Source organism: Strix aluco, chromosome 6 (assembly GCF_031877795.1).
Source record: "Strix aluco isolate bStrAlu1 chromosome 6, bStrAlu1.hap1, whole genome shotgun sequence".
NCBI lineage: Eukaryota > Metazoa > Chordata > Aves > Strigiformes > Strigidae > Strix > Strix aluco.
The window spans coordinates 22,360,424-22,377,037 of record NC_133936.1 but is presented as its reverse complement, the minus strand read 5'-3'; the positions used below and the strand labels follow the sequence as shown (position 1 = coordinate 22,377,037).

The 16,614-nt window shown below is 42.5% G+C and overlaps 1 protein-coding gene across 3 annotated transcripts in view; it reads right to left on the bottom strand.

The window, feature by feature from the left end:
- Nucleotides 1-16,614, bottom strand: part of CERS6 (ceramide synthase 6) — a 135,668-nt gene that overhangs the window by 80,167 nt on the left and 38,887 nt on the right. For all 3 annotated transcript variants that reach the window (XR_012623786.1, XM_074829024.1, XM_074829025.1), the window contains exons 2-3: nucleotides 14,983-15,088; nucleotides 12,388-12,518 (exon numbers count right to left, since the gene is read on the bottom strand). Coding sequence is in view for 2 of the 3 variants with exons in the window: in XM_074829024.1 (XP_074685125.1) it covers nucleotides 12,388-12,518; nucleotides 14,983-15,088 (237 nt within the window). In the remaining variant the exon portion in view is untranslated. The remainder of the gene's footprint in view (nucleotides 1-12,387; nucleotides 12,519-14,982; nucleotides 15,089-16,614) is intronic.

Here is a 16,614-nt window from a genome sequence, read left to right as displayed (position 1 = left end):
CCAGTAGCAAATCAGTATTCATGAAGTGCAGCCCATGGGAGATGAGACCACCTGGGGCAAAATGGAGCATGACAGTGACCCTTTTTTTCCAGTTTTGGTTCCATTGTGAAGGCAAAGGTGACTTTTTTAGACATTTCTTTTTCACATAAATGAGAGCTGAGATCTTCAAGTTGCTGTTTTTAGAGAGACATTTAAGATAATGAAAACAATAACAGAACCTCAGAAGTTTGATAATACCAAGAATTCATTTTTGTTATTAGTTGTTCTTTCTCTAGCATTTCTACCTTAGAAATTACACAGCAGGTTTATGACTCCCTTCTTCTAGTGGTTAAAAAACAAACCAAACAAGAACCCACTTCACAGAATCACAGAATAATCTAGGTTGGAAAAGACCTTGAAGATCACCTAGTCCAACCATTAACCTAACACTGACAGTTCCCAACTACACCATGTCCCTCAGCGCTATGTCGACCCAACTCTTAAACCTCCAGGGATGGGGACTCCACCACTGCCCTGGGCAGCCCATTGCAATGCCTAACAACCTGTTCTGTAAAGAAATGCTTCCTAATATCCAGTCTAAACCTTTCCTGGCACAGCTGAGGCCATTCCCTCTTGTTCTATCGCTTGTTACTTGGTTAAAGAGATTCATCCCCAGCTCTCTGCAACCTCCTTTCAGGTAGTTGTAGAGGGCGATGAGGTCTCCCCTCAGCCTCCTCTTCTCCAGACTGAACAACCCCAGTTCCCTCAGCTGCTCCTCGTACGACATGTGCTCCAGACCCTTCACCAGCTTCGTTGCCCTTCTTTGGACACGCTCGAGTAATTCAATGTCCTTTTTGTAGTGAGGGGCCCAAAAATGAACACAGTAATCGAGGTGCAGCCTCACCACTACCGAGTACAGGGGTAAGATCACTTCCCTGTCCCTGCTGGCCACGCTATTTCTGATACAAGCCAGGATGCCATTGGCCTTCTTGGCCACCTGGGCACACTGCTGGCTCATATTCAGCCGGCTGTCAATCAACACCCCCAGGTCCCTCTCTGACTGGCAGCTCTCCAGCCACTCCTCCCCAAGCCTGTAGCGCTGCTGGGGGTTGTTGTGGCCGAAGTGCAGCACCCGGCATTTGGCCTTATTGAAACTCCTACAGTTGGCCTTAGCCCATCGCTCCAGCCTGTCCAGGTCTCTCTGCAGAGCCTCCCTACCCTCGAGCTGATCAATACTCCCACCCAACTTGCTGTCATCTGCAAACTTACTGAGGGTGCACTCGATCCCCTCGTCTAGATCATCAATAAAGATGTTAAACAGGAGTGGCCCCAAAACCGAGCCCTGGGGGACACCACTCGTGACCGGCCGCCAACCGGATTTAACTCCATTCACCACAACTCTTTGGGCCCGGCCATCCAGGCAGTTTTTAACCCAGCAAAGCGTGTGCCCATCCAAGCCACAAGCAGCCAGTTTTGCGAGGAGAATGCTGTGGGAAACGGTGTCAAAGGCCTTACTGAAGTCAAGGCAAACAACATCCACAACAGCCCTTCCCTCATCCAATAAGCAGGTCGCCCTGTCGTAGAAGGAGATCAGGTTTGTCAAGCAGGACCTGCCTTTCATAAACCCATGCTGACTGGGCCTGATCATCTGATTGACCACTTCTTGCTCTACAAGCAATTTATGGCTATTTAAGAGCCACTAATTTACTTTCACCAGCCATTTTATGACATACTGCTATCAGGATTCATTGACATGAAGTTCCCATATCTTTTAATGGAAAGATACACATTACTTAGTTATATGGCATTCAGTAAAGAAAAAATAAATAAAGTAATCAATAAAGATCTTCGGAAAACACCATTAAAGTGGTCTTTACTTCTGATGAAAGCTGTCAGACTCAACCTTTACTGTCTTTTCAAGTGCAACTAGTATAAAACAATAAGGACTTCAGATGGAAAAAAAATCAAAACTGTAGATGGGGGCTCTGTGTACATGTGTTATAATAAAAAAATAAAAATAAAATTGTTGGTTCCAACAACAAAAAAATCCTGCCAGCCCTGAAGATTTACATTAAGTGAGAGTAATTTCTCAGATAATTAATTTGAAAAGGGTACACTGTTTTACAAAGACAGATCATGTGGTGGTTGCTCCTCTTTCCTCTTGATATAATAAGCTTGGCACAGCATACAGACAGGAGCAGCGAACAGTGACACTGAAAAATTTCTTCAAAGTAGGATGCCTCAAAATTTATTCTGCAAAGTGCTATACTTTGTTGAGTGGGTTTAAAGAAAAATCTGTGTTCACACCGTCTAGCCTCTACTTCATGCTACCATACATTAAAAGAAGTTAGCTTGGGCAACTTCTCAGCTTGACACTGGCACTCGGAGAAACTGGGTCAATCACAGCAGCTGACAACTTCCCCAGCTTTCCCTTTACAGGTCTGTTTTAACATGGTGGTGTTTTGAGGGTTTTTTTTTGAGTTAGCAGCTTTGGGGAAACCACCTTGTGGTTATAAACCCAGCTATTGTGTTTGAAGGAATACTCCTCGTCTTATTCTTCCTGCCCAACTCCCTTTATTTCAAGGCCATAACAGGGAGCAAGGGAAAAAAAAAAAAAAAATCAAAAATCTACATCCAGACACAGAAAGGCATAGACAAATATACACTTCCTACTCCTCAATGATTATCACACAATACTGTGTTCAGACACCACTAACAGAAATGTAAAGTAGCTGCTCCAGTATCATAATGGTTTCTGTGAAGCACTGATTAATATTTCACTCAAGGTCACAGAAAGCTAATTTAAATACTGAAAAGAAGTAAGGAAGTTAAGGATCAGCATGAAAAATATGAAAATTACTCACTTTTTTCACCTGCATAAACACTTATCATTCCTATTAACTGTTTCACTACAAAGTGTTCCAGCAAAAGAAACCATAATAATTGCTTAGAGGCTTCCAGTACTATGCCTCATTGCAGAGTTTGCAGCTATTTCACGGTGACTTGCAGAAACTTTGGATTTTCCTTGATGCTTTCTCTTTCAGACAAGACTGCTGTCCCATGCTCATCTGTCAACAGAAGCACCTGTCCCAGGAGCACCCAGAGGCAGCACACAGCCCACAGCAGGACACAGCCCACTGCAGGATGTTACAAGAAGGAGTGGCAGAACTAAGTATCTGCCCAGTTAAAAAAAAAAAAAAAAAAAAATCCAGAATTATCATAGCAAAAGAACCTCTAACTTTTTATCAGCATACCAGTTAGGTGTGCAGTTTCCCTACCATCAAGCAGCTGGTTGAGTTACCAGTGCTTTAGATCTCCTGAGCAGACCAGAGCAGCAGAGGAGAGGTCATGCCTCATACCTGTGAGAGAGCAAGGAGGAACAGCCATTCCTGTCCCACTGAAAAAAGCAAAGGAAAACAAGGGAGATTTGGTAATTCTATGGCCATTGAACAGTAACTATCACACCCGCCCCAGAGCACATAGCACAGCTTTACAGACCCATGCCCTTGTTCTCTTTTCTGGTTGTGAAACACTGGTTGATCCTCTGTTGCATGTAGCACTGAGGCACGGAAAACCTGTAGTCACAAATCAGAATTAAATGGAACTATAATACCATTTACCACATATTTTTGCTTGCATCTCAAAGATCATTGTATTTAGCAGTGTTTTAGAAGCTGACTTAAGAAGGCCTGAGGCTATTAAAAATTCAGAGCTAGAAGCTTTTTGATGCCTATTTACTTTCTAGTGCTTTACTGCTACACACAAAGCACAGACTGATGAATCATTTTGTGCACTTTGTTAAGATTTGTATCAGCACAGTTCAGATTTTCAACAACCAAGCAGCTGTCTCAATTTCTTTCCCTTGCATAGTTATTTTTCAGTACAATTTTGTAGAAGAGAATTTCTCTGCTAGTTGAGAAAAGCAGTATGGCCAAGAAGTTGCAAACTGCCCATAAAATTTTCACACAAATGTGCATGACAAAAAATATATTCTGTATATATCTGTCTCTATCTATACACATACACGTGCACACACATATATATACACCTATAGATAGATAAAATCTCCCCAAAAGCAAGGAGCATAAACACAGTTTCAATTCCTTAGGAGAAAGAGTATGTTCTGGCTCAAAGATGAGACAGAGACTCTTCTCTTCCCTACATCAAAACCCCACTTACAAATACTTTAGTATCCAAGCTTATTCTAGAGAAGAATGAGGAGAAAAAAAATCTTTTGCTCTTCAGTCTGCACATTTCCATGTTTTCACATGCAGACCACTGCATAAACTCAAAAAACTCTCTCGGCCATATGTTTCTGCCAGCCACACCTTGAAAACTATGTAAATGTCTCCAATAAACATCTTGCTTACTAGGACAGGCAAGTCATAAGCCTGATGACATTCCAAAGTTCCAGGCTAGTAACTTAGGGTATCACAAGTTCTTTCCCTTTGCTCTGGTCAACAAGGGAGGAGGACAGGATGTTTGCTCTTTCGATACTATTTAGCCTAAGAGAAAAGCAGACATGCCTGCGCACTGGTAGTGTAAGCAGCAGTGCAATACACTAAAACTGGGAAGAAACTGGAAGTGGTTTGGGAATCACCACTGCATTGGCTTTCTGACACATCAGACATTAATAAAGACATTCTTGGATCCTGTATTCTGTCTGGCAATCAGCAAAGTCACCATTCATGGTCTTCTAAGAGTTACATCCTCCCAGCCATCCCCAGCATACCTTGGAGGCCTTTCCCCACTACTGTGGGGGATATTCCACACCTGGAATTCCCATTCCACTATACTCAGATACAACATTCTTCCTTAAGACATTTTTGGGAACTGATTTGTGGTCAGGTGCCTTTTTTTTCCCTTTTAAATCTTTTTAAAAAAATACATTTCTGTGCTAGAACTGTACTCCAGCAGAGTCAGTAGAGGATTTGATCCAATTTATATCACCTGGCTATAAATAGATTGATAGTCCTCTGCAGAAACAACTTTTAGCCTTGTAAAGTACTGCAGATACTCTCTGTGAATAACACAGAAACCTCACAAGCTTCAGAAAAGATTCAAGGTAATCCACTTTCTGTGTTTCCTCATGTGCTGCATACTCACAGTGCTGAGCACAAGGTCCTTATCCTACTCTGGTTTGGGAGAAAGCTTGTCTTGATGATAGACTGTGACATGGGGACAGAGAGAAAGGAATAAAAAGCAACAGAAACGCGTGGCAGTAGAAAAAGTCCACTTCGCACACTCAGTTCACTACTTGTTCTTCTCCTTTATCCACCTTGCATCTTCCAAGTTGAGGAAAGGAGCAAAACTGCCTGAATTCCCACAAGAGGAAGAAAAGCTATGGACAGACTCTCCCCTGCAGCTAATAGAGTAAGCTAAGTGCCTGAGCATTACAATTCGAGGTTATACTAGGTGGATGTCTTTCCTAGTGACTACAAACACTCTGCTGTTAACTCCAAGTTTCATCTCGGAATCACCAAATCCCTGAGAAACAACTCATTGACTTGCTAGCAAAATAATCCTCAGCACCCCATTTATTACTGTCTTTCTGACTAATACTGGATCATGAATCATCACTTGGTGAAATTATTTATTTCATATTTCATATAGGTACTTATCACTATAACATCTGAAATCTTAAGCAGGGACATGATACCACTGAAGTCTCACCATTAGTGGTCTCCACAGCTCTGACAATCAAATGGTGCCTTCTCTTTCAGACTGACATACAAAACTCTATGGGGCGATTTCTGGTTAAAATCCCTGAGAAGTAATCTATTTTTACTACAATGCTGTGGCACAAACAGTGTCTAGAGACAAGAGATTTTATTATTGCCTTTTTCTTCATATAGCCATCATCTGCTAATGCCCAGGACATCTGACAAAGGCTGGCAGAAAAGAAATTGTTCCATTTTGAAAACAGAAAATGTGTAGGTTTTGGAGTTTCTCTGTACTCTGTTTAGGACCAGAATTGAAGTTGCTTGAAAAGAAAAAGAAGGGAAGGGGTAGAGAAAGTGAGTAATCTGGAACAAGAACCTAATGATTAAGTCACTGTTTTAGTCTGTTTGGGCCTGGATCCTGGGTGTCATTCATCCCAGCCAAGCATGTTTATCATTGAGTTTCACTCTCAGCCTTTGTCCTACTGAAGCTCCTCTACCTTAGATAGTACCCACACTACTCATTTGGCAAGAAAGATAAGGCAGTCAGAAATGGCCTACAGCCCTTCTGGCATAGCTGCCTTCTCCTTTGCATCATGGAAAAGCCACTCTGGGCCCAAGGAACACTTCTAGCAGTAAACTGAATCGTCTCCATGTAAAAAGAGTTGGAGCTCTTTTTAAGCAGCTCCACATTTGCTGTGGGTTCTGTCACTTTTCTTCCCAAGTTACAGTCAATCAATGCAGTTGCCAGCAAAACTGAAGTCTTCTCTGGAAGGACAACAGCAGCTCAACAGTTGAAAGTGTAGGTGGTGATCACTGTCATTTTGCTTGCTCTGTGCCTGCTTATTACATAAGGGCACATTTTGTTCTCTGTAAGGGCTATGAAATTCTCCACGGGTACCCCAGTTACTGAAGACTTGGAGCGCTCCCCTTCCCACAACTGTCAAGGGAACATGTGCTTTATGCAGTCTGGAGCTCCAAAGCAGCTGCCATAGATGTACTCTTCATCCAAAAAGCCAGCCCATTAATTCAATAGCTGTTAAAAGGCTATAGACCTCATACAGAAGGATTTCTTTGCTCCAAACATACTGAAGAACCTCACTTAGTGCCCTGATGGATAGATTTAACTAGACAACTGTTTAACACCCACACTGAAGGGAGAAAAGGGTATCCTTGGCTTCCCTGTGCTATTCTGACTACCTGCCAACAACTCCATCCAGCATGTGTGACAGAACAGCTGGTGGCACACACTGCACCACTGCAAATGCTATCAGGGCAATGCACACATGGTCAGTTGGATAACACCACATTCTCACAGCAGCATGTACATATCGAGATGGAGAGGCAACTCCCACTGCACCTTCTGCAAACCACAAGCAGAGAGAACCTGAACTATCCACTTATTATATTTACACCACCTTGCTTCTTTTTGGACGAGTATTATCATCTCTATTAAGTACACATATTGCAGTAATGCCCAGTGGCACTCTCTAAATGAAGCTGGCCCTTAATTCTGTCAGTGTAAGTTAATGGCATTCATTACAGCTTCACCTTACCTTCCAGTTTGCATCCATAGCTCTCATCTGTACGCTTTTTCCATAATGTATGCCATGAAGGAGCAAGTTCAGCACCCATAACTTTCCTATCTGTGCCTGTATTTCATGGTACGTTTAAGTTCTTTCTACCTCTAGCCCAAATCTGCTGGCACTAACGCAAGAGAGTTAAGTCTTTGACCTGACTTATAGAAGCAGCCAAATATACCACCCAAATACGCTAGCTCTAGCAGTAATACAGTTTTACTTTTCTTCCAAGATTTCACAGCCTTTCCTACAAGTTAAGCAGTCAAATGTGTACATTAAGAGCTAGAACCCTTGCAGAAAAAAGGTTGTTCTTCACTGATCTCAGAAATTAGCAACCCTAAGACCACCAGCTGCTGGCAACAGGATGACTAGGTTTATCCATAATCTTACCCTGCCTGGCTTTATTAAATATTAAGTAGGGTGGATTTTAGCTGCAAATACCAAGGAAAGGACTTAAGCATTCTGACAGTTAAGTTCCTCTGTTTATTAAAGGGCAATTATCTTCAGACAATTCATCTTCCTTCTTCTAAAATAAAGGACTCTAATTCTCTGAGCCAGAGAGGCAATATGCTGAACGGTAATTCTTCTGATTTCTCTCCTATTCAGTCCTTAGTTGAAAGTATCAGTTGCTACTTGAATAACACTTCATCTATGGTTTGGCTTTAGAAAAAAATGCCTTAACACATTATTTATTCAGGACCATATTGTGAACAGGAAAATAAAGTTTAAGGAAAATACTTAGTAAACCTACAAAAGGAAAAAGTATGAAATATATTTAGGAAACCTGCATGAGTGATACAACAGTATATTCCAAAAGTTGGGGTTTTTTATATGTATACACACACACACACACATAATCCTCTCTCTCTCTCTCTGGATGGTCTGCAATGTTTTTGTGATTTCTTTACTTGCAATTTCTTAAAAACATAATTTAAGAATTGTTAGGAATAAAAAAAAGAGAAACTTTAGAAAACAAGATTAAGTAGGATTTGCTTTCTAACTTAGATAGGCTTCCTCTATTTCTGCTGACATTTCCACCTAACACTTCTTTCCCAGCTAACAAAAAGTGTAACTAGAGTTTTAAGCCAGCAGTAACACAACTACTTGACCAGCAGTGTGTAATAAAGCCAATACTTGTTTATGAGTTGCTGAGGAGAGGGGATGAATGACTCCATTCTGAGGGGTGTCGAAGGCCCAATATGCAGACCAGACCTGCTTCATAGGGAAGCCTGCTGCCTCCCTGGGGCCCGGGTCAAGGACCTCATAGCAAAACTCCCTGCACTAGTGCGACCCACTACTACCCTCTCTTGGTTTTTCAGGTAGGTAGCGACGATATTACCAGAAGTCCTAAAGCAATGAAGAGACATTTCAGGGCCTCGGGGAAACTGATTAAGGGGCCGGGGGCACAAATTGTGTTCTCCTCCATCCCTTCAGTTGTGGGGATGGATGAAGAAGAATACAGGAGAACTCAGCAGATGAACTTGTGGCTCCAAGACTGGTGTTACCGTCAGGGCTTCGGATTTTTCAATCATGGGTTAGTATAGAGGACGCCAGACCTTTTGGCATTAGATGGGATGCACCTGTCCCAAAGGGGGAAAAGGATCTTGGGGCAGGAGGTAGCTGGGCTCATTGACAGAGATTTAAACTAGATTTGAAGGGGGAAGGGGGCAAAACATCAGCCCATCTGAAGTGCATGTATACCAATGAACACAGCATGGGTAACAAACAGCCATGATGAAACAGGAAAATTATGATGTAGTGGTTATTACAGAAACATGGTGGGATGTCCCCCATGACTGGAGTGCTCCAATTGATGGCTACAAGCTCTTTAGGAGGGATAGACAATGAAGGAGAGGTGGTGGGGTGGCGCTGTGTGTTAAGGACTGTTATGATTGCTTTCAGTACAAGTGCAGTGAAGACAGGGTGGAGTGCATCTGCATTAGAATCAGGGGGAAGGCCAAAAGGGCAGATGTTGTAGTAGGAGTCTACTATAGGCCACCCACCCAGGACAGAGAGGTGGATGAAATATTCTATAGGCATTTAGGAGAAATCTCACGATCGCTTGCCCTTATTCTTGTGGGAGATTTTAACTTCCCAGACAACTGCTGGAAATACAACACAGCAGAGCAGGACCAGTCCCGGAGATTCCTGGAATGCGTGGGAGACAACTTCCTGACGCACCTGGTGAGTGATCCGACCAGAGAAGGTGCCCTGCTGAATCTCCTCTTTGTGAACAGAGAAGGACTGGTGGACAATGTGGCGGTTGGAGGCCGACAAGGGCACAGTGATCATGAAATAATAGCCTCTATTCTTAGAGAGGCCAGGAGAGGGGGAAGCAGAACTCACATCCTGGACTTCCAAAGGGCTGACTTTGTCTTGATTAGGCACCTGCTTGACAGGATCCCTTGGGAGACGATCAGGAGGTCTAAAGCCCAGCTGGAAATTAATCTGGCTTCAGCAATCAAGGACAAGAAGAAATGTTTCTATAAGTATGTGAGCAGCAAAAGAAAGACCAGGGAGAACCTCCATCCTCTGCTAGACACAGGAGGAAACATGGTAACAAGTGATGAGGAAAAGGCTGAGGTGCTTAATGCCGCCTTTGCCTCAGTCTTTAATAACAAGACCAGTTGTACTGAGGGAATCCAGTCTCCTCAGCTAGAAGACAGATACTGGGAGAACAACTCCCCCGTATTCCAGGAGATAGTCAGTGACCTACTGCATCATGTAGACATACACAAGTCTATGGGACTGGATGGGATACACCCGAGGGTGCTGAAGGAGCTGGCTGGGGTGCTCGCCAAGCTGCTTTCCATCATTTACCAGCAGTCCTGGCTGACTGGGGAGGTCCTGACAGATTGCAAATTGGCCAATGTGACGCCCATATATAAGAAGGGTCAGAAGGATGATCCAGGAAATTACAGGCCTGTCAGCTTGACTTCGGTGCCCGGGAAGCTGATGGAGCAGCTCATCCTGAGTACCATCACACAACACATGTGGGGACAACCAGATGATCAGGCCCAGTCAGCATGGGTTTATGAAAGGCAGGTCCTACTTGACAAACCTCATCTCCTTCTATGACAGGGTGACCTGCTTATTGGATGAGGGAAGGGCGGTGGATGTTGTCTACCTTGACTTCAGTAAGGCCTTTGACACCGTTTCCCACAGCATTCTCCTGGCAAAACTGGCTGCTTGTGGCTTGGATGGGCACACGCTTTGCTGGATAAAAAACTGCCTGGATGGCCGGGCCCAAAGAGTTGTGGTGAATGGAGTTAAATCTGGTTGGCAGCCGGTCACAAGTGGTGTCCCCCAGGGCTCGGTTTTGGGGCCACTCCTGTTTAACATCTTTATTGATGATCTAGACGAGGGGATCGAGTGCACCCTCAGTAAGTTTGCAGATGACAGCAAGTTGGGTGGGAGTGTTGATCTGCTCAAGGGTAGGGAGGCTCTGCAGAGAGACCTGGACAGGCTGGAGCGATGGGCTAAGGCCAACTGTAGGAGTTTCAATAAGGCCAAATGCCGGGTGCTGCACTTCGGCCACAACAACCCCCAGCAGCGCTACAGGCTTGGGGAGGAGTGGCTGGAGAGCTGCCAGTCAGAGAGGGACCTGGGGGTGTTGATTGACAGCCGGCTGAATATGAGCCAGCAGTGTGCCCAGGTGGCCAAGAAGGCCAATGGTATCCTGGCTTGTATCAGAAATAGTGTGGCCAGCAGGGACAGGGAAATGATCTTACCCCTGTACTCGGTACTGGTGAGGCCACATCTCGATTACTGTGTTCAGTTTTGGGCCCCTCACTACAAAAAGGACATTGAATTACTCGAGCGTGTCCAGAGAAGGGCAATGAAGCTGGTGAAGGGTCTGGAGCACGTCGTACGAGGAGCGGCTGAGGGAACTGGGGTTGTTCAGTCTGGAGAAGAGGAGGCTGAGCGGAGACCTCATCGCCCTCTACAACTACCTGGAAGGAGGTTGCAGAGAGCTGGGGATGAGTCTCTTTAACCAAGTAACAAGCGATAGGACAAGAGGGAATGGCCTCAAGTTGCACCAGGGAAGGTTTAGACTGGATATTAGGAAGCATTTCTTTACAGAACGGGTTGTTAGGCATTGGAATGGGCTGCCCAGGGCAGTGGTGGAGTCCCCATCCCTGGAGGTGCTTAAGAGTTGGGTTGACATAGCGCTGAGGGATATGGTGTAGTTGGGAACTGTCAGTGTTAGGTTAATGGTTGGACTAGGTGATCTTCAAGGTCTTTTCCAACCTAGACGGTTCTGTGATTCTACCTCAGCAATATTTGCCAAGTCTCTTGATTTGGAGCATGTAAAATTTGCCTTAAATGCATGACCTTCCACATCAAAGGAACAACATCCAGCAATACCAAAGGGCTATATCTTGGAATTAATGAGTCTTTCAAATAAACTAGTGGTGTTTTTTGTGTTTTGTTACGAATTCAATGTCTATCAGTCCTCCTTTAAGAAAAACACATCAACATTTGAAGTAGATTTAATTTTCCATGCTCTTTCAATGCAGATTAAGTATTAATATGTTCCATCCAGCTGGCATGGAAATGTAACTCAGATACTAGAAACAATGGAGTCTAATTAGAAAAACGACCTTTTCGTAAATAACCAGTTTGAAGAGCAGCTGGGTGCTGGGAAAGTTTCCTTAGAAGTAAACCCTGCCAGGTGAAAAATAACTTTCTAAAGAAAGCATAGGAGCCTTCAGCTTCTCAGAGTTCAGTGCACCCAAGGAAATGGGCTAGTAAAGGGGATAAGCGTGGGACGAGAAAAAACAAAAAAGGGGTTTAACAACCCAATCGGCTTTTATCTTTACTTCTCTACCTCAGGTCTCTGCCAGTTTGTATAGCTAAAAGTTGTGTTGTGAAGACAGCTTCCCACCCTAACACCAAGTGATTTGTCTCAAAGGATCAGGCTGGCACCCTGACAGTACAGAATCACAACCACATGATTTCTGAAAGCTTTTCACTATTGAAAGTACAAGACAAGTACAATCTGACTACTTCAGTAGAAAGATGATTGTTTTTCTCATTCAAGAAGTTATATTCTACCAATTCATATCATCTTCTACCCCTCTACAAAAATACTCCTGAAGAACAAGGAGGAAAACTGGTAAGGACAAAGACTAAATAAGACTCAAGAAGAGAACGTTCATCCTTACATGCTCTCACAGAACTTCGTAAGAGTGCTGGGCTTTTCCTGGTTGCGTCTTTGTCGAAACCAGCGTTGAATGCTGCGCACATCCCAGTCCAGCTGTTTGGAGAGGCCCTCCAGCCTCTTCTCATCTGGATGCTACATAACAGAGAAGGATAAAAATTATTTCTTTGACCAACTGCAGTAACTTCACTTTAAATTTAGAATCACTGTAATTGCCTCTCAGTGTCTTAGAGGCTACCTTTTAGACACATGGATACATAGAAATAAAATTACTTTCACAGAAATCTCTGCTGGCAGATCCACATCAAAATACATTTACAGAGACTATTATTAATATAGAAGGACATATGCTGTAATATTGCATGCAGGTTATTACTAATAAGAAACTTAAAGGGGAAAATGGGATGAAAACTTGCTTGAAACTTGTAAAGTGATAATAAGTAGGGATAGAATGCCATGAATTTCTTGAGCAGTGGGGCTTACAAACAACCCCCTGCCTGACACATGCTATGCCTGTTCCATCCTCCTGATTCAGGATCTTTGTCCTATTGACTGCTGCAGCAGTGAAGATTGTTTGACTGACATGGAAAGAAGATCTATTCCCATGTTTGTGCATGTTACTGTTTAAAAATGAGGTCATTAAACAAAGTGACAACTGCAATAGGAAAATCACCTTGACAACAGGGAGAGAGAATTTTTTTCTGTAAAATTAGCTACACACAATTATTCTCCAAAAGCAGCAAATGTGGAACTCTCACTCCATTAGAGCGGCTGCAAAACAGTGCAGAGGTAAGGCAAAAGAAGATGAGTCTGTCCTTAATCTGACCACTTTACGGAGAAGAGCAGTTTTCTACATGTACAATACTGTATGAGGGCTATTTATATATTTCTCCTGATCACATTCTCTTTTAAAGAAACAGAAAAAGCTTTTGGACAATCTGTTTTCTGGAGCTTTAGCTTTATTTCTGCAAGCCAGTTACATACATTGAATGAGATACAAGAGCTGTCATGATAAAGACTTTTTTAAATGTTGCAAGAGGTAAAACAGCAAAGCTTTCATCAGGCTGAAGTTTCATCTATCAGCCTCCAGAAAAAGACAAGAAGGAAGGGGAAGGGAAATGATGAGACAAGAGAAGAGTGAAATATTTGCCATCCATGTTAAAAACCCCAGTTTTTTAGTTACCCAAAGTAGCCATTAGTTTCTCAATGGAAGGTTAAGAAAAGCCATTTCTCTGTAACTTTAGAAAAACTAAATGATTGATGCAGCTCTTGGGAATTTGACTAGAGAGAACTGCTGCACGTGACTCAAAAAAGGCAGCTAGCTAAATTAGACAGTTTCTTTGAGAGCAGCTACCAGACAGCCCTACCAAACTCTTGCAGGAAAGTAGATACTTTCCTTTGGAGCTCTTCCCACTCATCTCCGTGCACTTGGGTACTGGGAGATGTGTGTGCCAGCTCCTACCATGACTCACAGGGCATTAGTTAGATCACTTCACACACTCAGGCACTGTGTCAGACTAGCAGATTCTGAAAGGAAAAATTAAAAAAAAAAAAAAAAAACAACCAAACAAAAATCCCATTCTTCCTCCAGCTGAGTCTGGGCAAGAGCACATGTGCCTCAGCTTTTAGAAACAAGGTATGTGTGATTCCCTCCCTGAAAACAGGACAAAAATCACACCAAGTGCCATGGTGATCTCAGAATAGGGAGGACACACAAGCAAGACAGATTCACAGCACATTCACTCCTTGACACTGAACCTAAGTTTGCCCTCTATGACTCTAATACTCTCTGAAATTTATGCTGATGCCTTTCCTGCAGTGTGCCCAGCTGCAGCCTGAAGCCAAGGTGGGACTGGGAAGTTCCTACAGGCCTTTTTGCTACAAAGCAGCTGACCACCAAGATCTTCAGGAGATGCTAAAGGACACATGATCAGTCCTCACTACTACAGGAAAGCATAGGACGCTTCAAAAGCACAGACAGGATGACATAGTTGAGATGTCATACAGTGAGAGCTGTAGAGACAGAAACCTAAGTGGTGGGGGAAAAAACTTGTATTGTACCAGAAATAATCTGTAAACTCTACAACATTATTCAGGCAGTTAACCCCACTTTTCTAGCTTCTTCCCCTACCCCCCAATTTCAAAAGACATTCATCACAATGTAAAAAGATGAGACACCAGCAAGCCATCAGCACCCTGTGCTCAGGCAGTTCCCCTAGAAGGAGTAGCCTTGCAGTTTCATGGAAAACACAGTAAGGCGAATCTTACTGGCTCACAATTCACTCTTTTTTTCAAAAAAACCCCAACAATTTTGTAGAAATTTCTAAAAGATAAGAAGCAAAAAAAAGTAGGTGGCCATATGGCACCTACAACGTGTTTCTGTAACAACTTTTTTTGATTAAAAGCTTACAGGAGACGTCACAAAGGGATGCACAACTGATCAAGCTGGCATACCAATGACAACTTTGACATTTGTATGTTCTGATTTTAGCTGTAAGAATGCAGCACTGCTTTTCACAGCTAGCTTTGTTATGTTCAGACATCATTTATATTGCCATATCCCACTTTATAAGGTAAATATTTTAGTTAAATACTCTACCTTTGTAATAGCTGTGAAAACTTTTTCCAGGATAGCATTAGGTTGAGCTTTCTGTGGTCCATTGGCTTGGACTTTAAGGCCTAAGGCACATGGTTTAGCAATGAACCTGTGAGAAACAGAAGAATGAAAAAAGAAAACAAGTGAAATCCTTCGGTTATTTACTTCATTACTGTTATCAATCAATGACATGTGGTAAATGCGCAAACATTATAACCCTGCCAACAAAAACAATACTTAGCCTTACAGCTCTAAAGCAAGCTCATACAGGCAATTACATTGCAAAATAAGTAACATCACTCTGAAGGATGAAAGGAACTCCTCCAAGCACATAAAACAGAGGATTTTCTTTCATGTTGAAAAAAAAAATAAGTATAGAACAAAAACATGAGAGGAATGCCTCCTAGAGAAGCACCAACTAATGAAAAGAGCAGGGCAGCTTGCAGAGATGAGGAGCAGATAATATTCTCCTCCAAATAGAGCCTTTTTCATAAATCAGTTTCAAGAGTAGCTACTGCCTCAGGACTCCTTTTGCACAGTGGAAATTCAAACAAAGTCCTTAAAGGCAGCAAGCACTTAAGCTACCCAGTCAATACAATTTTCTAAACCATAAAGTTTAAACAGTGTTGAGCTATGCCTCAAAGACTGCTCATCCTCCAAACTCTTCTGCTAAAACATGAAGCTGTCACAGATCCAAACACCAATCCATAAATTCATACAGTTTATAAACTGGGTGTCTCTGATACATTCTAGATATGAATTACAGAGCTTGTATTACATACTCAAAGACCACCATTCCACTCATAAAAAACTAAATCTAACTATGATTAACTATGAGTTCAACCCTGGAATCCCCATGAAAGCTACAAAGTCTGTATAGGAATCACATTCATATATGAACAGTATGAACTTCTGCCATCTTTGAACTATGTAATTCTTGATTCCACTTAAAAAAACTTCCATTTCTTAAAAATTCATTTGCCAGCAGGGACCAAAACAACTAATTGAGTAGTTAAGAAGTAGTTCCACATTTACACAGGTGAATGACCACAAGCTCCTAAAAATCATGGAATTCTTATCCACATACAAGCCCCATTTTAAGCACCATTTTAAGCTACAACTGCTGTTTCTACTATGTTTAAGACAGCACAGCTGATGAAAGAGAAGTCCTAAGCAAAGTTACAGTGGTTATAGCAATAGCATTTGGTAAAGAAAGATGGGTGATGCCAGATCACCTTGTTTTCCCTGTTTTTCCGAGGAAACATTCTTCATACATTGATACCAATCCCATACCATGAAAGACAATTCAATAGCCTGAAATCATTTTGGTGACTATTTGCGAGGGGGGTGTGAAGCCATATATCCAAAGACACATGCAGTGTCTCAGTGAACTCACTATTTGATCCTTGTGTGTTGTAAGAGAAAAAAAAAAAAACAACTTACTACATTCTGTAAAAGTTTGGTCGCAATCTGGATTGGCTGCAGATTGCAACCACACTGCTAGCTCCATAGCATCAACTACATCAATGGCACTGCATCAGGTGTCAAATCCCTGCTTTAGGGTTAAGAGCTTTGACAATACCAGTTTCATTGCTGAGCTGGAGAAGAAAGCAGTCCAGTTTTCTGCTTATGAAA